The 24857-nt window shown below is 43.4% G+C and overlaps 2 protein-coding genes across 6 annotated transcripts; one reads left to right on the forward strand and one right to left on the reverse strand.

Moving 5' to 3' along the window:
• Nucleotides 1-207: 207 nt before the first annotated feature.
• Nucleotides 208-4845, forward strand: fignl1 (fidgetin-like 1). Its single transcript, XM_085182730.1, has 2 exons — nt 208-809; nt 1364-4845. The coding sequence occupies exon 2, from the start codon at nt 1381-1383 to the stop codon at nt 3292-3294; it is 1914 nt and encodes a 637-aa protein (XP_085038856.1). The 5' UTR covers nt 208-809; nt 1364-1380; the 3' UTR covers nt 3295-4845.
• A 3388-nt stretch (nt 4846-8233) lies between these two features.
• ikzf1 (IKAROS family zinc finger 1 (Ikaros)) lies at nt 8234-24132 on the reverse strand. Of its 5 annotated transcripts, none has more exons than XM_085182732.1 (8): nt 23790-24132; nt 19324-19377; nt 19037-19150; nt 13309-13578; nt 11665-11832; nt 10184-10309; nt 9621-9752; nt 8234-9200 (listed from the first exon to the last, which is right to left on the reverse strand). In XM_085182732.1, the coding sequence occupies exons 1-8, from the start codon at nt 24115-24117 to the stop codon at nt 8500-8502; spliced, it is 1893 nt and encodes a 630-aa protein (XP_085038858.1). In that variant the 5' UTR covers nt 24118-24132; the 3' UTR covers nt 8234-8499. The 5 variants fall into 5 exon arrangements, with proteins under 5 accessions (XP_085038858.1, XP_085038857.1, XP_085038862.1 ...); XM_085182731.1 differs by having other exon boundaries at nt 9621-9755; XM_085182736.1 differs by lacking the exon at nt 13309-13578.
• Between the last annotated feature and the right edge of the window lie 725 nt (nt 24133-24857).

Below are 24857 nucleotides of genomic sequence, written 5' to 3' on the forward strand. Positions count from 1 at the left end.
ACAGAGTGATGTCCAGGATAATATCTGTTTAAATGTTTATTTTATATTTTTAAAGCAATTTCACACAAAATGAATTCGATATGTATAAAAAAATCTACTTCATTTAAACTCGATTTTGATTTAATTCAAAGTCTGGATGAAGTTCAATGACAAGAGAACTACATTTCCCAGAATGAAACCCTCTAAAGCGGCAATGCCATATGCGTATTGTAGCCAGGAGATGGCGTCGTAGACCTCACTAAAATTAGCAGACCTGTGTACTGTTGGCAACATAGTCCGCAGAAAAAAGTCTTCAAACTGAAGAAAAATCGCTCCACGTTTTATATTAAAGTTCCTCTTACTTTTTGAAATAACTAACATCAATCACGAAACTTTTCGTGAAATTTGATAACGAGGTATATTAGCTTTTGTAGCCTGGACTGGGCGGAACTGGAGGATAAATGGAGCACTCCCTACTTGTGACAACTTATGGGTCTCGTTCCAATATGTAAAAAACTTAGTTGCTTCTTTTCTTTTACTTTAATGTCCGAGTCTGGTCATCATTATTCAATGTTTTATGTATTTAAAAACTAAGATCGTTGCTTGTTTGCGCTGGTTTCCTGTATTAGGTGAAAAGTTATGCGACGGCCACAGTTGTAGATTTTTTGAGAGCGAATTGGAACGAGACAGGAAGTCCTAGTTTCGGGAGGGAGAACAAACTAGAGGCGGGAATTACCGCTACTGTAAACATCGAGTTAAAGTGCATTACAAAAGTTGTTACGAGTGTATTCATAAATTTTTTATAATTTCTTGACAAGATATCAGTAATAGTAAGTGACGTCCATTATGAATACTGTTGTTTGTTGTGGCGCATTTTCAGATAACAGTTCAGACTAGTTGGGTGCATCGAGACTGATAACCTGTTTTTACTGCAGCTCTCCGTGGTTCAGCTACATATACAGAGATTTAGATTACTTTTAGCCTTGTCACTGACTATTCATTGTTGGAGATAATGCTCAGGGAGGCAGTTGTATGTTGCTTTATGTGGGGACGAAGGAGTTTTATTTAAGTCTGAGAAAACGAAATGTTGTATTTAGAGTATTAAAGACATGGGCGAAGGATTTTAATGAAGGCTGTTCAGTTTCAATGCTAATGAGTGTGGCCTACCATTTTTAAAGCTGGATTCAAATCACGTGTTTATTTGTTTTTTAATTCCTTTCATTTATATCAAAATCACTATAACTCAGTGTTGCTGCATAAATGGTTATTTATGTAACGTAGTTAAGTGGCAGCGTTTCTCTGTATGGGTTTTGGGGAGATTTGTGCCTTGGCATTTACTGGGGTCATGTATTTTTAATAACTCTTGTCCCTTCGTCTTCACCAGGCTGGAGCAGGCCAGGCATGAGTGGCGCACACCTGGACGAATGGCAGAAGAGGTCCTTTGACATTTCATCTGGCAGCTGTACACCTGAACAGACGGCCGATGCCTACCGGGCCCACATCCTCTCCATTCAGTATGCATGGGCAAGCTCCCAGCTCTCTCAGGCCGGCATGGCCAGCCTGCTCAGGACCTACTCGGAGCGCTACGCTGCAGTGTTGGACTCGGACGACCCGCGCACAGGGCTCAACAACTATGCAGAAAGCGCGCTCCATCTGGCCCGGAGTCAGAGGAACTATAGCGACAAATGGGAGTCATCCCTCACTGCAGAGAGCGTGCTGGAGTTGCCCAGCGTTCGGAAAACAATTCAGGTAAAGACAGGAGGTGAGAGCTTTGTGGTGGCACCAGCTGACGTTAACATAACTGTGGGGCAAGAGGGTAAAGGTAGCTCTCTCACTCCTCCCTTTAAAACTGTGCAACCACCGCAACTTAAATCAGAGGTTAAAATCGCAGCCAGTATCCCTGCTAATGTTTCTGTGGAAAGGCCCAGCAGTCACGAAGGGATTTCAGTCAATCCACCCTCATTCTCCCGACCTCCAGCTCAGCCACAGTCTGTGTTTAGTCGCCCTTCTCCAGCTCTCCCACATGTAAACCCTGGCCCCGCAGGGGTCACGCAGCACTATCAGTCCTCCTTCTTTCCCACCTCCAACACATCGAAGCGGAAAAATTTTTACAACACAGACGGAGGTGATGTTGGCAGGGAGCAAAATGGCAGTCAGGTGTCATCAGACCCACGGGCTGTTACCACCTTCAAAACAGCTCGTGAGCAGTTTGTCGTTGACCAGCAGCGAAAGCACTCCCATCAGCCTCAGAGAGGTCAGGCCCCTGGGATGGCGGCAACTGTGAAGAAATCTCTGGGCGCCAACAGGCCTAGAGGTGCATTTTCAAAATTTGTGTCTCCCATTCCACGACAGGAAGAGGAGGGAAGTGTGGCGAGCCGTAATTCCAATCAGGAACCTCAAATCTTGGACGAGCGTCTGAAAAACTTTGAGCCAAAGATAATCGAGCTGATCATGAGTGAGATCATGGACCACGGGCCTCCGGTGGGCTGGGACGACATAGCAGGTCTGGAGTTCGCCAAGACTACCATAAAGGAGATTGTGGTTTGGCCCATGCTGCGACCTGACATCTTTACTGGACTCCGTGGCCCACCCAAAGGCATCCTGCTGTTTGGACCCCCGGGAACTGGAAAAACTCTGATAGGTAAATGTATTGCCTGTCAATCAGGTGCCACTTTCTTTAGCATCAGCGCCTCATCACTCACATCCAAGTGGGTGGGTGAAGGAGAGAAAATGGTGCGAGCTCTGTTTGCCATTGCCCGCTGCCACCAGCCTGCTGTCATTTTCATCGATGAAATCGACTCCCTGCTGTCCCAGCGGACGGACGGTGAGCACGACTCCTCGCGCAGGATAAAAACAGAGTTTCTGGTCCAGCTAGATGGAGCAGCCACTGCAGCAGAGGACCGCATCCTGGTGGTGGGTGCCACCAACCGGCCCCAGGAGATCGACGAGGCAGCACGACGACGCCTGGCGAAGCGGTTATACATCCCCCTGCCCGAAGCGACTGCCCGACGCCAGATAGTGACAAACCTCATGGCTCAGGAGAAAAACCAGCTGGGAGAAAGCGAGGTGGAGAGGGTGGTGACAGCCACGGAGGGCTTCTCCGGAGCCGATATGACCCAGCTGTGTCGAGAGGCAGCACTGGGGCCCATACGCAGCATCCAGCTCAGTGACATCGCCACCATCACTGCGGATCAGGTGCGACCCATCATCTACAGTGACTTCCTCGAAGCCCTGAAGACTGTACGTCCCAGTGTGTCATCAAAGGACTTGGAGCTCTATGAAGAGTGGAATAAAACCTTTGGATGTGGGCGTTAAACTTTTCTTTGTCTCCGTTCAGGTTCTGGGTGTTGAAAGAAATGGAAAATGTAAAGACGTTAAATGCTTTCTTTGTTCTGCACAAACCCGACAAAGTGGGAGGACCCAGTACTAAAAACGAAGAATGACAGTCTCATGAAAAAGCTGAAAACTATAAGACGGGTCTCTTTAATGCAGTCTTTCTGTTTTTTCCCCATATATTGCCAAATATCCCTATGATGGGAAGTTGGCCTTATCTGTGTGATGAAGAGCTGAATTCAGTTTTATTTGTTTGCCTACGAAAAACAGGGCTTCCATAAATGACAAGGAAAACAGAATTAGAGAAGAGAAAAGGACCTTTTTATTGGCTACCAGTTAAATAGTTATTTTAAGCCTCTGTATCAGCTTAGTCCAGTCATATTAGATTGCACAGGTGAACAGGTGCCTCTTTATGAGTGTAAGTGTAATGTGTTAGTCTCTGTGCTAGTGGTCCGTTGTTTTGAGGTTTTTCAACACTACTTGTAAAGGTCAGGGTGTCGTAACATGAAGAAAAAATGAAGAAAACCTTACCTCGTTCCCACTTTGTACTGAGAGAATTTGCCATCTGTGTTCAGCTTTTTGGTCATTTTCAGGTGTTTGTGCCGGTCAGGCTGATTTTGTTCTGTTGCTTTGTGATCCGGTGTTAGGTAGTGTGTATTATACATAAACCATTTTCCAGTTGAAGCCCTGTTTTCCATTTAAATTCCATCTAGTATTTCACATCAAGGATAGACATTCACAGTCGAATTATGACTTAATGCTTGTCATCTGTTTGGTCTTTTTCAGTTAACTGCATGGTCGAAATTGTTTTTGTCCCTAATAAATGTATATATCACACACACACACACATCTCCACAAGTTTTTGTCTCAGAGTGTGACAGTAAGCAATAAGTTTATCTCTAGGCTGTGGTGACATATCCGATCCCATGCGATCCACAGAGGGCAGTGTGATCACGTTTGAGCACCACAACCACGGTTTGCCTGAAGTCTCACTGTCCTGAAATGTTCCTGAGGCTGGATGTGTTAATCATATCCGCGGAAGTTGGGCAACACGGAGAGTATCCTGGGTCTTGTGTTTAAAAAGAGAAAAAAAAGAAAAACTTTGCCTGTCTTCCTGTTAGTGATTAAGACAGCAGTGTTACTGCAATACATCCCTTTTGCAGGGCCTCTGTGTTAGTTCTGATCCATGGAGTTTGTGCCCGGTCAAAGTGTTTGCAACTGTTTTCTCAGTGAAGACGTCCCTCACGCAAGCAGTGTGAGGATTTTTAACATTATGTTTTTCAAGTTAAATGCCTCACTGGTCACACATGCACTACCACTGAAGGGGGCCATTAGAGATTGTGCACACATGAAACAAAATCTCATGTAAATTTCATCAAGAAATCTTTGAGAATCTGGAAGACCATGAAAACAGGGCTTTCATTTATTTTTCATCTTCTTTGTCAGGTCCCTGATAAATATTTCACACTTGTGTTGTTGGCCACTGCATAGAAACTTTGTTGAGTTAGCCAGCAGTGAAAGTAGTCACACACACACCCCCCCCCCCCCCCCCCCCCCCCCCCCCCAACGGGTGGGCTTCTCCGATCGCGGGGACTCCTCACAGCTGGACCAGGACAGATGCGCAGAATTCCTCTGGTGCTGACGGGATCTATAGAGCCCATTGAGTATGGACTGAAAACTGTGCCATATGGTGTAAGCTTGTAGCTCAGTTTGACTGTGGCTGTGAAGCAAGTGGTCACATCTGGGGCAGTGTGGTCACAAACAAACACATCACACAGTACATTTACAGGGAAGAAAATAAGGTCATTTTACTGAATCATTTTGAAAGCGTATTTTATCCTTAATACGGATTCAAGCTGAGGTAGAAATAAGTATAAGCACTTGGTGTTGCTTTTTTCCCTGTGTTCACGTATATACAGTTGTGGACGAACTACACAAGCTGTGCTCAAGTAGAAGTTTAAATGTAATAAGTTATAGGAATAAAATTCCAGTATTTGAAATCAAATCTCATGTTGTTTGTAATATAGAAACATTACAGGTAAAATTATTACTATATTTATTTAGAGTTCTTGTGAAAGCATACAATGGTTTTAGTCAACATTTCTTTCTGCAGTGTATCCATATTGTGCAGTTACCGTCTGCATTGTTTGATGCAGGGTCCACTAATTCCATACTGCCCTCAGATTGGCTAATAGGAAAGAGTACATCATGCTGTTGTATGTCACAAATATTTTATTTAAAGAAAAACATTCTGTGCCACCAACCATGAAATTAGACTGTGTTTGCTGGCTATTACTGAAAAAGGGGGTTTCTTTACTCTGTTTTACCACAGTGCAGTCTCCAGAGTGGAAAAATCGAGTCCCGCAAAGACTGCAGTTCCACTAATGGCCACTTGAGGCTGGCTCCAAAAGCATCAGTTCACAAAGACTCACGTGTTATAATGTCCAACTTTACAATGTTAAAGAACATATTTACAGCCTGCTAATAAAGCAGCCTGGCCTCTATGGGTAGTTTTACTGCTCGTAATAGTGAGCTGGGTGAACTTTTTAATTCACCTGGATTGTCTGACTTCGGTTGAGGTCATATTCATTGACAGGTGTATTGATGCAAGCAGCTAGAGATGATCTGGGTTTGCTGGGCCTCATCCACTGCTTTGAGTTATTAAAGTGAATCCCTACGATCTGCCTGTGCTGCTGTGGCCTTTTACAGTATTTTAATAGGTTATCTGAGTAATACTATGGCGTGCTGTGTGAGACAGACTATCTAACAAGTTTGTGCTGAGTGAAACGGTAGCATTTTAGTAGTCTGTTAGTTAGCACTAATTAGCTATATATGAATCTGTTCACATGTCTATTAATTATGATGATTTCTTTAACCACACTTTTTTGCTTATTGTCCAGCTTGCAGCACTGTTTACATTGTAACAATTCAATATAAAATTCTCAGTCTGAATGGTAGATACATGTGAGAGTAAAAGAACATACTATGTTTTATAATATGAGTTAATTTCTGCTGCTGAGTATTCTCTTTCTGCAGAACATGCAAACATGCACTTTATGTCCCCATTGCTCATTTAGTGAGACATATCTTTACATGATCAAACTGCAGTCCTAAGTAGTGAAATCCATGTGACGAAATGCCAAGACAGGCAATCAAATGTAATCTGCACATGTTGAGAAACACCGGTAAACACAGCGCTCCCATTTGCAAAGTTTGCAGTAAATGTTCTATTATGGTCTTCCACTAATGAACCGCAGCCCGGCAAAAGTGTGAAAAATAGTAATTTCAAACTTCTTGTTGGAACATGTTAAAGCCACCACTCTGGTTTAGTCTGCTTCTTGAAGGAGTATTTCTGTCCAGGGCTGAAAGGGGAAGTGAGATCTGGGATTCTGGCAGGGCCAGAGTTGGTTGGCCAGATTATCCCTCTCATGCAAATGCCCTCCCTCCCCTGTTGGGTCCTAGTCAAGCGTAGGGGGGCTCAGCGCTGGCCACAGCTGCTTCCCGTTTCAGCTAAATCACACAGCAGCCATCTGGACAAGGCTGTCTCAGTGCGCGGCGCTGCTGAGCTCCTCTGCCGAGCTCCTCTGCCGGCCCCGAATGAGCATCTCCAGACAGACCTGGCCCTCAGAGCGCTTGCCCCTGCCTTCTGCTCCGGTGGCTGATCCTCCCTGTCCCAGCTCTCTACCGCTCAGAGGACCATCCAGACTCTTCAGGTCTTGGACGCACGGCACACGACAACATGCTTTTGTATGAGTGTGTGTGTGTCAAATATGTACCTTGCAATATTTCAGTCTCATATTGTCCCTTTGGTGATTTATTATCTAATGTGGCAAAATTAAATTTTAATTGAGTTAGTATTCGCCTTTTTTCCCCTGCAAAACAAGTCTACAGTGTGGTTGTGTTTGTTTACTCTTTACTCCCTCTTAATTTTCTCACCGTCTGCTTTTTTTGTGTTTGTTTCTTTGCACAAATGCCAGTCATTCACTGTTTACTAGCCTTTTCTTTGACAGCTAGAGCTGGCAGCATGAATGACATGTAAACGTAATTATTTCACAGACTTTGAGGAGCGTGTGAAGAGAGCGAAATGTGGGAACGAATCTGAGGGAAACTTTCCGTTAACTCCCGAGTTAATTTTGCCGAGCCTGACCCCAATTTGTAGATTTTCACATTTCCTTTAGCACACGGATATCCAGGAGGTCTGCTTTCTCCTTACTTCTACAGCCATCTTTAAAAACAGAAAAAAAAACAGAAACACTCTTCCCACACTATTTGCATATATAAAATATCCTTTATTGATATTTTTGCAAGCATTAAGCTCCCTTCAACTGAGCTCAACTTCGTTTTCGTCTCACGGGTCAAACAATTCTTAGCCATCAGGTATAAAACAGAAAAGTCCAGGATAACATTTCCCTCTGATAACACTAAAAATAGCTTCCAGCAGCAGTCATGGATCCGATAACATCATACACATTTAGTACAGCCGAACTGAAAAAGAAAAAAAAAATGCAGCTTTGACTACTCTAAGAGACAAACATCGATCACTGTAATAAATACAAAAAACAGACAGGCATGTAAATGTATAAATAACGTGAAGGTTATTACAAACACAAGAGCAGGTTAAAACCTTACAGGGGAGCTGTGGGTCTATCTACACTGATTGTTACGTTACTGATTGTATTTATGTTACACTGGGTTTGCCTGCACTGGAAACAGCCGCAGAAGGAATTGACATTTTTCTTCTGTTATTCAATACAGAAAGGTGTCAAAGCAAAAAGGATGTAAATCCTCTTGAAAAAAAGGAGGAAAAATAAGACCTTTTTTTTAATATATTTACATACACAGGTGATGTGTATTTAAGAAGTGCTGTTCTTCATTCCTGTGAGGAATGAAGAACAGTACTTATTTACTTTGTTTTCTTTAAAAAAAAACCCTAAAAAAACAGAATAGTTCGTATCAGAGATGAAAATCAATTTTTTTAATAGTTGTACATTTATTTGTGTGTCAACAAACATGCATACCTTATAAAAAACACACAGACATTAACAATGTATTTTACATGATGTATTTATATTAATTTATTGCATGTGCTTGCCTGTGTATGTGTCTGTCTGTCTGTGTGTGTGTGTGTCTGTTCCATCCTGTGAAAGTGTGTATGTGTGTGTCTGTGTGTTCTCTGGTCGACGTGGCTCAGTAGCGATGCTCTCCTCGTGTTATGTGAGAGGAGAACTCATATCGATCTTGACTCCGGTGACCGCAGAGGTTGCACTCGAAGGGGTCTCTGAAGCCGTGGCAGCCCATGTGAATGGTGTACATGACGTGGTCCAGGAAGAGGACGCGGCAGTGTTCGCACCTGTACGCCCTCACCTGCTCCCCGTCCGCTGTCACTACTTTGAAGCCCTCGGAGGCCATCTCCATGGCCCGGATGGCGTCGAACTGCCTCTGCTGTTCCTCCTTCACCAGGGGAAGCACGCCATTCCTAACCCCCTGGGTGATGTGGTTGGTCAGGTAGATGAGGCCGGGGGCTGCTCCGGTCGGGCGATCCTCGTTGTTGCTCTCGGTGTCCGTGGAGTCCTGGCCGCTGTGGCTGGGCGAGCCGTCCTTCTCGCTGGAGGCAGACTTGGAGTTGGAGAGCAGCAGCAGGTTCTCAGCCGCACTGTCTTTGGCTGACAAACCCGTCCCCGCGTGGGCCTCCGTCGCCGGCTTGTGGAGGGGGTAGATGGAGCCGAGGCCCACATCGGAAGAGGAGGCCGGGGAGGTCTGGACCAGAGGCCGGAGCGACTCGGCGCCTAGGTAGCTGATGGCGCTGTTGATGGCCTGGTCAATGACGTGGGGCTGGATCAGCTCGCTTGCTCCTCCGTCGTAAGAGAGGTCCGACAGACGTTTATCACCTGAAGAGAAGGAGAGACAGAAGGGCAGGGTGAGGTTCGTACTACGCTGACACACTTTCACCTGCATCCTATCATCTCACCATCTTGACACTGAGCCGCTGAATCTTAAAATGAGTCACTTCAGTCTACCTCTTGATGTTCTATTTTTCTCCCTCTTTTGATTGTTTTTTGTTTTTTGTGTGGATATGAATCGCTTAAATGTAACATGTCTATGCAGAATCAAGGTAATATTTCAATGTAGTCTTTTCCAGCGATTAAGCAAATAATGCAGTCTGTGATCAGGCTGCACTGCATAGAACCAGGCTTGCAGAGAAAAATGCAACCCCAATGAACACAAGCAGTCACAGTTACACTTTTTTTCCTTTCAGCAAAAAGCAGCGAAATTGTATTGACACAAAAGAAGCAGATTTCAGCCCTTACCCACAAACTTCTGTGGCATAGTGCTCTTACGTTTAGCTACATTATTAGCTAGTCTGTCTAGCACCAAGGCTCTGTCAGATCCCGTCTGGCTCAAGTCTTCCCTCTGCTCATTCTGGTTGCTTTCTTCCTTTACTACTGGAAAGCAAGACAGAGAAGTAGATTTTAGCGTCAAAGTAACTGGAGTTTGTCCTGCTGGCACAAGCCTGATGGTGGTTTTCTCACAGAGCACAGAGCGGACTATTCTGACACACGTGAAGCACTTGGTTTACGAATATAACATTTGCTCATAATGATCTGTTTCCAGGTTTTAATGTAGAGCTGTACAGAACACTACGTATGAAGTGTCTAAACTTATATAGACAAAGAAACTGACTTAATTAGCTCGGATACCTACACGAGCCTATATTTAAATGGAAATGTAGCCTGTCTTGTTTTTTAGCAACAAAGACAATGACTGTGATAGGCTGCTGTTCTGTGCACAGTTTCCTGCGTCCCGTGCTCAGGATAAAGTAGGTCATTAGATCTGGGTGAAAGTTAAAGCGCACGCCTCGTGAGGCACCAACCTGTGTAGATGGTGTTTTGCAGTCCCATACACTGGAGGTAGTTGTGACACCTCTCTTTGTGCTCTTCTAGAGAGCTGCGCTGCTTATAGCTCCGCCCACAATAAGCACACTTGTGGGGTTTTCCAACTGCAAAAAAAAAAAAATTACATCAGTGAAAGCACAGCAGTGCAATATTTTATGTAAAGTCTGATATTAAAACTTTTTTTTAAATAATTAACACTAAAGTAAGTTAAATGGCCATTTGGTTCCTTCTTCTTGAAAGAACACAGGAAGGAATTGATGTAACGAATGCATTTTGATCAGATTAAGTACAAGATAAGGGCTGATTAGGGATCTGGCACAACCAGTGGTAAAAGGGGAAGAAAAGAGCACCACCTACAAAAATGTAAATGACAAAAAAAAACCAAAACAATTTCTGGGAGGCCCTGTGCAAGAACTAGAAGTAGAGGTTTATGTCTTAGGATGCCATAAGCTCTGCTGCTGCAGATAGTGCTGAGCTCATGTCTTCTGTATTTATGGGTAACTCAGGTAGCAACTTAGTGTAGAGTGAACACAGTGCAAACTGAAACCTTATGATGGAGAGCAACATTTTTTATGTTTATATGCCGACAAATACTGATGATTTTTGCTATATTTTTAAATACAGAGAAAAAAAAGCCATAAACCTAAATAAAAGTGCTGAAAATTAAATCCAAAATATGAATAACTCTGAGGAAGGGGAGGATTTTTCTGCCCATACCTGGACAGACAAACAAAACAAACTCAAACCCTGTAAATGGTAAATGGCCTGTACTTGTATAGCGCTTTACTAGTCCCTAAGGACCCTCATCCACCCATTCATACACTGGTGTGACTCAATCCTGGTTTTGTGAATGCTCATAAAAACAGCTGAAATTGGTTTAATGCATGCACTTTTTATTTTTGCATGCTAAAAATAAGTGGCTAGCGTTTTGGGTTTTTTTAGGTAAAATAAGAAGCCTTTTTTTTAAACATATATTTATATTTAAATACATTCCTTTTATATATTAGGAGTTACATTACTATGATAACAGTATTCTCTGTCTTTAATATTATAAGTCCAGTTTTCTCCAGTTTGAAAGCTCTCCAGGCTGAATTTATATGATTACAATTCAGCTTAATAACCAACATATATCAGATGCTTTAATCTTTCTCACTTATTTTTTTGTAGGTGCTGTTACATTTACGTTGTAAAATGACACAATCGTGATTGTTATCCCTCCATTTTTCTGACAAACCCTTCAGAAGGAGAATTCTGTTTACACCCAAATTACACTAACACGTACTTCTGCAAAGCATTTGAAAAAAAAAAAAAGTGACACCATATCTACACCCTGTCAACTTCCCTTTACATAGTCCCGAGCTCACGCTGCATGTGCTGCAGAAGTTGCTGTGCCTTTTGTAAAAATCGTCCAACATAAAAGTGCAGAAGTTTTCAGCGGGGGTGACCTTTGCATGCTCACCCGAGTGTGTGCGTAGGTGGCCGGTGAGGGCGTCCCTCCTGCGACAGGCGTAGCTGCACAGGTGACACTTGAAGGGCTTCTCCCCTGAGTGGAGCTTGATGTGACGCAGCAGGTTGCCCTTCTGGGTGAAGGAGGCGCCGCACTGGGTGCACTGGAATGGACGTTCTCCTGAGGACGAGAACAGACAGAGCAGACACACGTTACTGCAAAGATGTAAATACAAGGAAAGAAAGGGCAGGGGGGTGGGACAGAATAACTTGTATGTTTTATTGGCTTCTAATTTTCGGATTTTATGGATCGGATCAGACGGTTTGTTTCATTTTTAAGCTTTTCCTTGAGTGCACTAATCTGACTGTGTTTGTTCCCTCCCTCCACTGACAGCGATAAAAGTCTTTGTCTTTTCTGTGCGGATGGAAAAGCTGCGGGGACGCGGGAGGTCGCCGCACTACAAGCCGGATGATGCAGCGTCTCCGGGGCGGAGAACGATCCAGCAGCCTGTGGGGAGGGTTTCACAGCAGAGTGACACTCCATCTCTCCATGCTCCCCCTGCCCCACAGACTTCTGGCGCTCTGATCGAACAAGAGCCTTTCAGACTCAGCCTGCCAGCTCCGTAATGCACCATTGCCTAGGTCAATTTGATCTGAAAATCTCATTTTTTCCTCTTCTTCGTCTCTAAAATAAGAGCGGCACATCACAATGCAAATTCAGCCTCATTTGAATAAAGCGAAGGAAACACTTTGTGTTGAGAGCCAGTCTTCCTGATCAGCGCTTCTGGAATAAACCAATATCCATCCTCTCCGAGTGTTGTGGCATTCTGTGAGAACGTTTTAATATGGCTTTCTTTTTTTTTTCAAAGCCCCCCCCCCACCCCCGTAAAATAAGAGTCACCAGTGAAGCAGCAAAAATATATAAAAAAGGAAATTCATTAAAAATGCATTTCAGGAGCAAAGACTCACCACAGAATATTTTCTATTTAAATAGGAGGCACTTCATTATATCTTTTATTGTACTTTCTTTTGCATTTACATTAGTCTACTGTTCCTTTCTTCCATTTTGAGTTTCATTAGTTTCTAAAGCCTGACAGTTAAGTGCCTTTTTCACAAATGTTCCCCACCACTGGTTTGGCTCCATTACAATAGAATATCAATTTTGAATTCTGAAAAACTTTTAATAGCCAGATAATTGTCACTTTGCAGAGATCCCATTTAATTGCTGCAGATATCCTGTTTCTCAACTGAGGGTATGTTTTCTTTGGACCAAGTTTGTCTCTGCTACTTTATCACACAATAACCTGATCAGTTGCTTGTCACGTGGCGATTCAGAGACTGTTAGATAAACAATCACGAATGCTAATGCTACATCTTGAAGTCTATTTCATGCGCGATATTAGGCTCTGCACGCACACAGCCAGATGCAAGCATGCTACAAGTGAGTGTGAGGAGGACTGCAAAAGAAGTTACTCTCAGAGAGTGTATATGTGTGCGTGGTGACATTGCGTGTGTTTCTGAAAAGAATTTATGTTTGGCTAAACAGGCGGAGGAGCCACAGTGCACACCTCTCTACCCCTAAATCCATCTCCTTTATACTAACAGTGAACATGGGTGCAAAGGAAGGGCAAGAAGTGTTGCAGACGGCGTGGCTTACCAGTGTGGCTTCGCTTGTGCACCATCAACACATTGGGGCCAATGCAAACTATCCCACAGATATCGCACTTGAGCTTCCCGTTGGGCAGCCGGATACCGCCGGCCGAGGAGAAGGCCTTGGCTTCGGGGCTCGGCTGTGAGCCGTTCACCTTGGCCCCGGAGGCATCGATCACGCGCAAGTCTTCCGCGCACTCCTCCTCCTCCACACCGTTCATGTCACAGGCCAGCCCATTCTCCTCATCACTGCGAGCCTCAACTTTAATGTTACAGGCTGGAAAAGAGGGCAAGGGGGGGCCACGGTTTAGAATACGAGCATTTTTGTTTCTTGCATGATGTTAAATGCTAAAGATGGGCAATTTATCAGTGTGATATTGATACTGTGGCAGGAGAAGTTAGAGAGCTGTTTATCCCAACACTGTGTTTTAATATTCCTACTTTTTTTTTTGTTTTTTGCTTTTTGTATAAAGAACCATGATGCTGAACTCATACTGTGATTTCCAGCTATTAAACTGAATTTTACTGATTTTTTAATTTGTGACAAAATATACCTGGCTTTATTTGAATTTATTCATATATATAGAGAGATTTTTTTCAGTGGAGCTCTGCACATTCTGTGTTTACTCCTGTTGGAATAAGCACCGTAAGCTGTAACACAGAAACTGCAACTGCCCTAACTAGGGCACCAACAGCTTTGTAATAGCAACTTCCTTTAGTGCACATTTTCTTGTGAAGAGGGATGCTGCATCAGCCCTTCAGAAACTTTCTCTCCTATTTCAGACATTTTTTTCTGAATTCACATTTAAAGGCAAAGCTCTTCATAAGGGCACACAGGTGGACAGCATGTCTACTCTTTGAGGATGTCAGTGAGGAGATGAAGAAACATGCCGATCATCTCACACCATCACACTTTGGTGAAGCAAATGACAGCAAGATAAACAGGAAACAGAGACACAGGAAGCAGTGCGAAACTAGGGACACGCGCGGTATCTATCATAGCAACCGAGCGAACAACACAGATATACAGCCATGTGGCCTCTTCACACTCGTATTCATTTGCAAAGGTCTTCGTGTCATTTTGTACATTTCTAGCTTTTTAAAGTGTCGAAAGAAAATTATACCCGAGCGATCAGCGCCTGCTCTTATCTTATCTGTAGAAAAGCTTTTAAAAATCCAATACACACTGTAGCGTGTATTCGATGTCCAGTGTTCCAAGGAAAATAGAAGTGCCCTGTGCGATTAACTCTCAGCCGCTTCGTTTTCACACCAATGGACTTAAGAAATATTTAAGAGAACTGACAGATCATGTAAGTCCCGCAGCTACCAACCTGTGGTTTGCATGTCACAGTGACAGCCTGATTTCCCCATGCCTCTACCTCTGTTTGTACAACTGAAGAGGAAGAAGTGGAAATCATGAAATATAGGAATCCATGGAAAAGGGGAAGCTTCACAAAGAGGGCCTGTCTAACTGAAATACCAAGAATTATGGAGAAGTGACAGAAAGGGAAGCATGGGAAAGGAATTGTAAAACAGCCTGTAACTGAAACAGTTTTTTTTCTAATGCAGGAGTGTTGTTTTCACCGAGAGTCACTGAGGGGGCATAAATCCCCTAATGTACATTTTCCACAGAGGGAAGAGTGAAACATGAGAACTGAGTAGGATCACGAGATGTTGGTGATCATCCCTTTTCTCATAATCTGACAGTCCATACCCACACTTTTGAAAAAAAAAAGTGTTTTATTTATTTATTTATTTTATGTCACATGAGAAATAATCTTATCTGTTAAACTGCTGGGTTTATTGGACAGACTTGTATTTTGCTGGGGAGATAAGATAAAAGACACACCAACATGCAAAGAAAGGAAAGAAACAGTTTTGCTGTCTATAAAAAACAAAAGTGTGATTAGAATGCTAAACTGGCCATCATTTATGTTACATAACCAAGTAGGAATTAGGGGCTACACAGCGTTCAAAATGTCTTTACAATGCACCACAGATGAGCATGGCATGTAAGTGGGGATTGTTCTGTTATTGTGTTTAGTTTCAGTTACGAGCTCTCTGTTTTTACAAACGTTTATGACTTATTTTAACGACTATTTACGGACATTAAAGAAAAACTATAAAATCTGTTTCACCCTCAGTTTGATCAGTGACTTAAATTAGCTTCAGTCAAATATGTCAACCATTTATCTGTTACTTGTTGCTATCTTTCTGAGTTTTCAAGAATCAGCTGTTTCACATTATATCAGTTAAAATAACAACTGTCCTTGTTTAAGTAGCTTAACATTGCTGCTATCCACTAGCTATTAGCTAGGCATTTAGCAATTAGCCTGCTCAAACTTGATCTATCAGAACCATTTATTTGTGGGTTTTTATCAAAATTATATAAGACATTTCTCCCTTGTTTTTATCCATCAAACTGTTAACCATTATATTTAGCATTAGCTTTAAGGTCTCCTTCTGGCTACTTTTAACTATAATAATTTGTCCCTTAATTTTAGTTAGCACTTTTGATCATTTATCTGTTACTTTTGGATAACACTATGTAGTTCTATAATTTATCTATTACATTTAGGTAACTAATTGAACAATTAACCACTACCACATATTTTGGTTTATCTGTTGGTTATGACGTTCCTAATAATGATTCTGTTACTTTTTAAGCTAACCTTTCTGTGACAGCTAACTGTGTAGCAGCTCCAATTTATGTACACTCTCAGCAAGTCATGTTTAGGTTATTCAATGTGATACAATTAATTAATTCATTTATTGCAAAGTGTACGTCTATGAGGTTCTCACTTTAACCACTGAGGGTTTTTTCTCATTGAAACAAAACTTTTACATGACTATGTGTTAGTGTAGCTTAGCTGTAGGGATTTTTTTGAGTTATGAATTTGCATTTGCATATCACAGAACTCGAAAGCAAAACTCAATAAGTGGCTATACCACTTCAATCCTGCTAATTTAATTTATGGTTTTAGCCACAAAACCTTCAACTGCCACAGCGTAATGGATAATTACACTGTTTTTAAATGTCGATAGACATTGTAAAAAGTACATAAATTACGTGCACATTAGCTTTTGAAAGAATTCTCTACCCCCCAAAAAATACAGAACTGATCCAAGAATAACGCCTTTTCACAGTGAGGCAGGTGTACAATTTCAGGAAATGGTTGATACAAACTGGGTGGAAAAAAATGTGTTTATCTATTATCATCTAATACACCAGTGAAGCTTTGAGATGATCAACTAGCTGGAGCAGAAGGGAACCATGAACACTGGGCTGACACCCACTTCTCATGGATATGGGGAAGTTGTGACTAAATTGGGAATAGGAAGAAAGCTTTTGCTTTACATCGTGTTTGTCATGAACATCACACATCCTGATTTACTCATTTTGGGAAGCAAGTGTCAGATCACAGTAGACAAACAAAACAGGTCTCAATAAAATGGTTATAACCTGATACGGATCTAATCTTCACACTACAGGTAAAGAAACAGCACGCCCTGGAGCAGTGACTGGAAAAATAATTAACAAGTAAAATGCTAGAGCTTTAGAAAGGCATAAAAAGAAGAAATAAACTAGCTGCATTGACAAGGATGCATAGCGGGTAGGAAGCAACACAGCACTGTGCTCTGCAGCGTGGAAACACAAGGAGCCACTGGAGGTTCCTGTTACTGAGTTGTGCTGCTCTCACTGCCTGAAAATAACCCTGTGTGCAAAGTAGTGGAACCACAAGTGTTAAACCACGCCAGCAACACACTGAACACAGCTTGCAGGAACACCAAAAACAGCCTGCTTTTTGCCCTCACACAGTTTTTTTTTCTTTTTTGTTTTTTTTTTAAACTCGCCTCCATGCTTTCGGGAACTAGACCGCTCAGTCTCCCTCTCAGTCTCATGTCTCTGACATAGCCGAGGACCTATCTGAATCACTGAAAATGAAAGCGAAATCATTTCACTGGGATGTTGTGAAGGTCATCTTACAGTCTTGTGACTTTAACCGAGTCTCTGGGCTTATGTTCGGTGTAAGAAACGCAAGGCAGTAAAAACGTTTCTTTCACGAAATGGTTAAATAGGCGTCACATATTAACCTCCCTCGTGCGTGTAGTCATACATGTGTAGCTTGTACCACAGCGAATGTGCACCAACAATGACGTTCCCAGGCTATAAAGACTCACTTGCAACAGGAAATAACCTGGGTTTCGAGGTTTTAAGCTTTCGATACTTTGAGGTCCCATGTCCCACATATAGTCCCCCCTCTTTTTTCACTAAAGAGAACTGAGCAGCACATGATCCTGGGCGATAATTATAACTCATTTGGGCTCTTATCACTGAGGCAGTGATGCATAGATGTACCAGATACTTGCACTTCCCTTCTTTCTTTCTGTCCCTTATATAGACACACACTCGTGCGAAGGGATTGAAAAGAAACTCGCACGCAGAACATAAAGTCATACACCCAGCTGCACCTTCTTTCCCTTCTTTACAGGCTGCCAATGAAAGTCAAACATTTAGATAATGCTCACGCCGACCATTTCCCATTTTCTTCGGTTGACTAAGACGTGCATGTGTGATGTAAAACGCGGTTCCACACACATCCTCCGTTACTCGGCTGAACACGTGTTGATTGTTTAGACTCACAGATTCCTGCCTGTGTCGGGTTCAGCACCTGACAGCTCAAAAGTAGGAAAGAGAGAGCCTTTGTGAGTAAGCAGGTGTGCGACCTATGTGGTGCGGTGATGCGCTCTCCGAGCTTGGCCCCGTTCCTGAACTCTTTATCTCCAGGAGTGTTGAAACTGCCTGATGGCAAGTTCTTCTTAGGAAACTCTTACACATCCTATTTCAGTTTCCTCTCACATCTTATTTTTGACTGTGCGCTGCTAATCTTTGCCGTTATCTGGATGTAAGTGGAAAAATACTGATAAGATGGTCAATTTTGAGCCATTCCGTTTTGTCTTTTTTTTTTTTGCATTCTATCTCCTATATGTGATATATAAACATTTCAAGTGATTCATTCAATAGATGAAAGTATGTTTTTGACATTAAAAAGGCACAATACACACAAACTACGCTGTTTGTCCTATGAAAGGTGAATGCTATGTCCGGTTATCTTGCTGTCATATAAAACTGATCAGCCTTTAATGACCAGTAAACATTTCCTGTTTCACAAACCTCCCATGTTAGAAGACTTGAGATAAACATATGTCACTGATGTGAGTCCCCCTTGCATTCTCCATCCTGATTTTCACCATGAGATTCCCTGGCTTGCTGTTTGCAAACTCAAATCAAGGCCACATTAGCTATTCCTTAAGATTCAGCTTATTAATGACGTGCCATGGATCAAAGGGATTTTTTTTTACCTTTCCTGCCAATGACCTAAATGTGTCTCTTTGCAGCTTTAAATTAATTTTTCCAAGGGATTTGGAACAGCAAATATCTCCCACTGGATGTTCATTTGATTAATTTTATGCTTTTTTTTTTTAACATATATGTCACTCTTTTGATCCTCACATTACTTTCACTTATCGCTTTACTCTGATTTGGATGCTTTGGGAATGATACGTCTGACTACTGCTGGGAAGGGCACTGCAGTCGTTTAGGCTTGTTTTTGATTGCCGCTTCATGGGATATATTCAATACGTCAACATAATTTTGCTATCACACACTGATTTTTTTACTTTCATTTTAATTCACAGAAGCAGCGGTGACGGTCAGGCTGCGCTTGAGTTACCTTTGTCCCCTCGGTTGTTCTGCTGCTGGGTGGAGCCGGCTGACAGGTCTTCAGGGACAGCCATGGGCTCTTCTGCCTCCTCGGACGCTTCATTGGCAGGGGGACTGTCCCTGTCTGGGGTAGAGACACACACCAGCAAACACCCATCACTCACTACGCAACCCCCGCGACATGACTCATTCAGGGGTAGCAAAATTACCTCTCCGTCCTGTAAGAGCCTGTTTGTGGGTCTATTGTATCTACTTTGTGCATTCTACAGCTCAATCATGCAGTAGGCGAGCTTTTACCTGGCATCTGGGCTATTTCCTGGGCCTCCTCTGTCTCCATGCGGTGCAAGTACTCTAATGGGAGAAAGATAGAGATGTAGGTGCGTGTAAGTTTAATCAAGTGCAGGTGCAGGAAACAACGTTATAAAAAGCTAGAGTGGAGTAAAAGGGTGTACTTCTCGGCGTGACTCCATAACCTCGCTGAGATCGCTCTTGTCACAGCCGCAGATACACCACTCTCCCTCACATTACATTACAAAGAATTACAGACATTTTCATTACAAGTCTGACAGAAAGACGGAGCATGGAGAGCAGCTCGGGCCCCGGCTGATGGGGGCCCTGCCGGTAGCGCGGGGTTGCCGGGAATAGGCTTTCAGACCACATTTGTTATTTATTGTTAATTTCCTGCCACATAATCATCCCAAAATGCAAACTGACTGCCGCAAAATTAAGCAGAAAATTAACTGGCCCCAGGTCACCGGGGATGCGGGTGTTTGCCGTGCCCAGCTGATCGGCGTTCGTGTTCTCTCTAATTTACTGAGCATGCATCGCTGAGCCCGCGGCCTGAGTGCAGACACACGCAAGCCACAATCAGAAACAAAGAGAGGGAGGGAAAAGAGAGAGAAGAAGAAGGAGATGAGAGAAAGGCTGCGAGATGTGCATGGAGAGAAGTTGAAGACTGTGAAAGGGCAAAAAGTCAGAGGAAGGTGCAGAAAAAGAAAAGAGACAGAAAAGCAGGCAGAAGGACAGAGAACTTCTCTTTATTTATTTATTTATTTTTACACTCCCCCCCCCCCCACCTTTTTTTTTTAGCAAGAAGAGGCAATCGAGTCCAGAAGCGCTCCTCCGGCCAGGGCTGCATATCTGAGGAGTCACCAATGCTCGTGGCCCCATTAATAATGGATGGCCCTCAAGCCTGCAGCAGATGGGCCCGACAGCCTCAGCCCCAGCTCCGCCACTTCAAGAAGCCCTTGGTGGGGCCGCTGCCCAGTCCAAGCAGCCACACAGGGAGAAGTGAAGCTCCCGAAAATAGCGAAACAAACCCAGGGGAGAAGGGGAACCTAGCCCTTCCTGTTTTACTGACAGATGGCTCCACACATTTGGAACAAATAGTGGGAAGCAACGGGGACGCTCTGTCGCAACGCGCAAGATTCTGCGGAGTCAAGTCAGGAGCTCAAAGGCCTGCAAGACACTCAGGATGCAAGTGCGAGAGGAGGGAGAAAGGGTGGCGAGGGTGGGGGGGGGCATAGGTCACTGGTGCAGATGATTTGTTCAGCATAACACGGTGGTGTTGCGTGTTACTGCGCCGAGCGACGACTCGGCAGCGCCGTTCCTCAGCATCTGGAGTTTGCCGGTCGGGGGCAGAGGGAGGTGTATTCTCATGTGCCCTTTTTTTCTGGGCAGATGGTGAGAGGGGAAACACGGATGTGTTGGCGGGGGGGCTTTGACAGAAGTTTAGAAAAAGGAGAGAGAGTTCCTACATTCAGCCACAACCCACTTGCGTAGGCATGTGGAAAGTAAAGTGCATGTAGAATATTCAGGAAATTCTTTTTTTTGTTCAGAACACTCATGGCACTTTTTCCTTGTGTTTAGCTCTGTTTTTACTTTTAGTGCTTCTACTTTAACATACTTTTGGCATTTGGTGATCATCAAGTTAAGACTCAGACTGAAAGTAGAACTTTTTGATAAAAGCCGGAGCACGACTAAAACATTTCCATCTAACTATCCAGACTTATTAATGATTCTCCTTCTCAAATCAGAGTGAAATTATTGTGTGTGTGTGTGTGTGTGTTTGTGTGTGTGTGTGTGCGTGTGTGTGTGTGTGTGTGTGTGTGTGTGTGTGAGTGTGTGGGTGCGTTGGCGTACGAGTGTCAAAGTGTATGAGTGTACGAACTGGGGGCAGGTGGAATCTTTCAGGCGGTGAAATAGGAGTCACAGAAAAGACTTCTAACACAGAGAGCAAAGGGGGGACTGGAACAGTTTTGGTCGGAGTACGTCAACTGAGGAGAGGCAGGAAGAGGCTTGTGGGTTGACAGAATTTTCGGTCCTCCTCCTGTGTGTTTGTACATGCGTGTGCGTGCGTGTGTGTGTGTTTGGTGGATGGTTGTGGCGGTGTGTCGCTGGGGGTGGGGGTAGCGAGGTGCAAAGCTACACCAGGGAGCAGGGTGGAGATGAGAAACACACGAAACCGTTAACAGATACTGAGGACCACACCAGCAAAGTCTGGATACCCTGGAGAAAGCTGACACAGTGGCGTGTCTGTGTGTGTTTAGATTAATGCACAGTTAAAACAAACTGAAAATATGAAGGATTTTTTTTTAAAGTGACACTTCTTGAGAGTTTCACTTGGAACTTTCTACTGATTAAACATCATAAATATGACTGAAGGCCCAGTATTTTTAAAACAAGTTTATACTTATAGTTTTTGGCAGCAATTAAATATTTTAAATAAATTAAACTATATCTGCAGAGAAACAGCAGTGCTGTGACACGGCTATGTGAATGCAGCTTCATCACACTCCGCCTCACATCAGGAGCCCCACTTTGAGTGATTTCTACTCATATGCTCCACTCAGACTTTCCACTTTTAACTGAACAGTCTGAGTGACAACATCTCAAATAATAACGATCCGTCCTGTGAGTTTTGCAATAAGTAACACTGCCGTGGGCGCCTTCTTATCAATAACGAGGAAAAGAGATGATCCCACACTGCCAAGCAACGTGGCGCGCGGACACCTCTGTTCGTGTGTGCACGCAGAGATGCTCATCAGTAATTCATGAAATGTATGGGTGGAAGTGGGCAGATAGTGTTAGCAGATGTGTTCTGGGAGTCTATCATTGGAGGAGGGTGGTGGTGGTGGTGGTGATGGGAGAGCAAAGGTGCGCTGAAGAAGAAGTTTCCTTCATTTGCATCTGACACACTTCACTACTCTGCTATTCAGACAGTACAATCATTTTAATAACTGCCTGTCTTCCTCTAACCCCTCCACCCCCCTCCCCCTTTCACACCCCCCTCCTACTTCTGTTTCTACTGACAAGAAAGATGATGTATCTGCAGACAGATTTGCAGCACTTTCAGCACTTCTCTTTCCAACTGAGCTATGAAAAAAGCCCTATGTGCGCAGGTACTGAGCTCCGTTTTCAAGTTGAGAAATCAAAAATGAGTTTTCTGCTATTTTATTTGACTTTTCGTGTAGTTTATTTATTATCTTACATTTATTGTTAAAGTAGAAAACTGCTTTACATTTGTGGAGAAATATAATTTTTTCTGCTTGACCGTAAACTTGAAATGTGTTAATAAAAAAAATAGGACACATCAGAGAAAGATGCTTTCCAAGTTTAAAAAAATGTAATTAATGCCAACTTATTTTACGTCCCACAAACGCCACTTTTTAAACACACAGTTAATTATAGTTAATAAATAATAATTAAGAGAAGGGTTAAATATATATATTTGAGGAAACTCAGCTTTCTTGGACTTCTGTTTTTTATCGCGTTTAAAAAGAAAAAAACCCGATCATTTCCCCCCATCTCTTCGGCGGTGAATCTTTCAGTTTTCTGCCTGGGCGTTGATGAGCAACTTTTTCACCTTTGAGCGTCAGCACCGTGAAAAGTTTCATCAGTCCTGCCTGTTTTCTTCCATTCACACAGATGCCTTACCGGCTAACCGAGACTGCGGTTCGATTCTGAACAGGCCGACACAAAGATTAACGGAACGAGAAATGCTCAGAGCGACTGATTTGTGTGTAAACTCGAGCCGCTCGGGAGAGCGCGTTTAGTCGGTGCGTACTGATTTCCTGTTTAAGCAAAAAAACATGTTCGCATTAGTTTAGGCCCCGGTCAATTTTGCGCTTTCAACAATTTAAAGAAAATTATTTCCTGAAAAAAAAGTTCATTTTAAATATCTTAATAAACTTGAGGCACTTTTAAAACAGGGCCCTAAAGTTTACAGAGTGCGCACATCTGTTGCAACAGGTGCCGTAGCCGAAGAGGGAAAAACAGTTAAACGAGTTAAAATGATAACGAGCCCCGAGCCGATCTGTATGAATTCTTAAAGAAAATGTGATTCGGATTTTTATAGAAGTCGAATTAATTGGAAAATAATTTATCCATATTTCCCAAAAGAGAGAGAGAGAAAAAAAGACGCAAGGAAAATGGGGAACATTTCCCTCTACTTCCCTTAAATTACTGCTCGTAGCTTTCCGACACAGACAACGCTTTAAAAACAATATATTTTCCCCGATATATTACTAAAATACAGTCTTGTTATTTAATCCGTTATAAACTCTGTGGCAGAAGAAAATTACGCGCATCAAACGGGACCTTGATGCTGAGGCGCACCTGCACCGAAACTATAAGGAGAGTCTTTTCCAGTCAGGCGCAAATGTCTCCTAAACCATTTCACTGCCATCGAAATCACTTTAGAGGTGTTGGCCTAGCCTTTGAGGTGAGAGCCGAGCTGAAATGTGCGGTTGAAGTCACTTTACCTGCTATTCCTTGAGTTTGCAGTATGAAGTTCTTCCAACTCTCCCCGGCTCCATGTGCAGAAGGTCGCAGCGCCGCGGCGGCCCCATGGAGCTGCGCCCTGAGTCCCTCCCCTCTCCACTGCACTTCCTCGTTCCAGCCCAACATGACTATGTCTCTCAGCTCGGCTGAGGCATTTTGCTTGCTTTTATCCACAGTCTGCAGTGGGGAGTCGGGCCACCGAACCCCTGGCACTTGCTTTGTGCCGTGCCAATAAAAGCTGACACCCAGTAGACCATCACTGGCAGCCATGCATGAGATGGGATGAGGCGAGCGAGGAGAGTGGACCATTCATTGTTTATTTATTTCATTCACACCGAAGAAGCTGATTGGGGTTGGGGGAGGTGGGGGGGGGGGGGTAGTGTGGGCTGGAGGGAGGGGGGGTTACTCCTCACTTGCATATTGGACAGCTCCCCTTCTGTCACCTGTTCTGGCACTCTGAAGCAGTCCATGAAATTAACACAAGTGTTTCCCATATAATGAGCTTTTCTTCTTCTTCTATTTAATGTTTCATCCAGTTTGCTTCCCCCATCCCCCCACCCCCACCTCTCTGTGCTACCTCTAGCGTCATAGCCTCCTGTCCTGTACCTTAACACAGCACGAATGCAGCGTACACAATCAGGATTACGTCTGTGCCTGAGCAAACAGTTGCATCTCTTAACATTAGCCTCCTTTATTACTTCCTGTTTTAAAATGCGTGTACAGTAAGTGCATCCTCTCTCAGTCCTGCAGCAGATCATCATTCAGATATGCATTAATTTACTGAAATGTGGTTTTCCCTCTGGTTTCATGAGCAGGAATCTACAAACCAACACTGGGCCACCGGCTCCAAGTGTATCAGATGTGTTAGTTTCAGATGCTGCCACTGCTACCAGCATTCACATTAAAGTCAATCATCTCAGTTCCAACGCGGCGACAGCTCACATGCTCTCAAAGTCGAGCTATCACATCTGCTTACAGTACGGCGATAACACACACGCAACTGCTGCCCGGTGACAGCCGCACACACCATTATACAACACTGTACTTCT

Source organism: Neolamprologus multifasciatus, chromosome 13 (assembly GCF_963576455.1).
Source record: "Neolamprologus multifasciatus chromosome 13, fNeoMul1.2, whole genome shotgun sequence".
NCBI lineage: Eukaryota > Metazoa > Chordata > Actinopteri > Cichliformes > Cichlidae > Neolamprologus > Neolamprologus multifasciatus.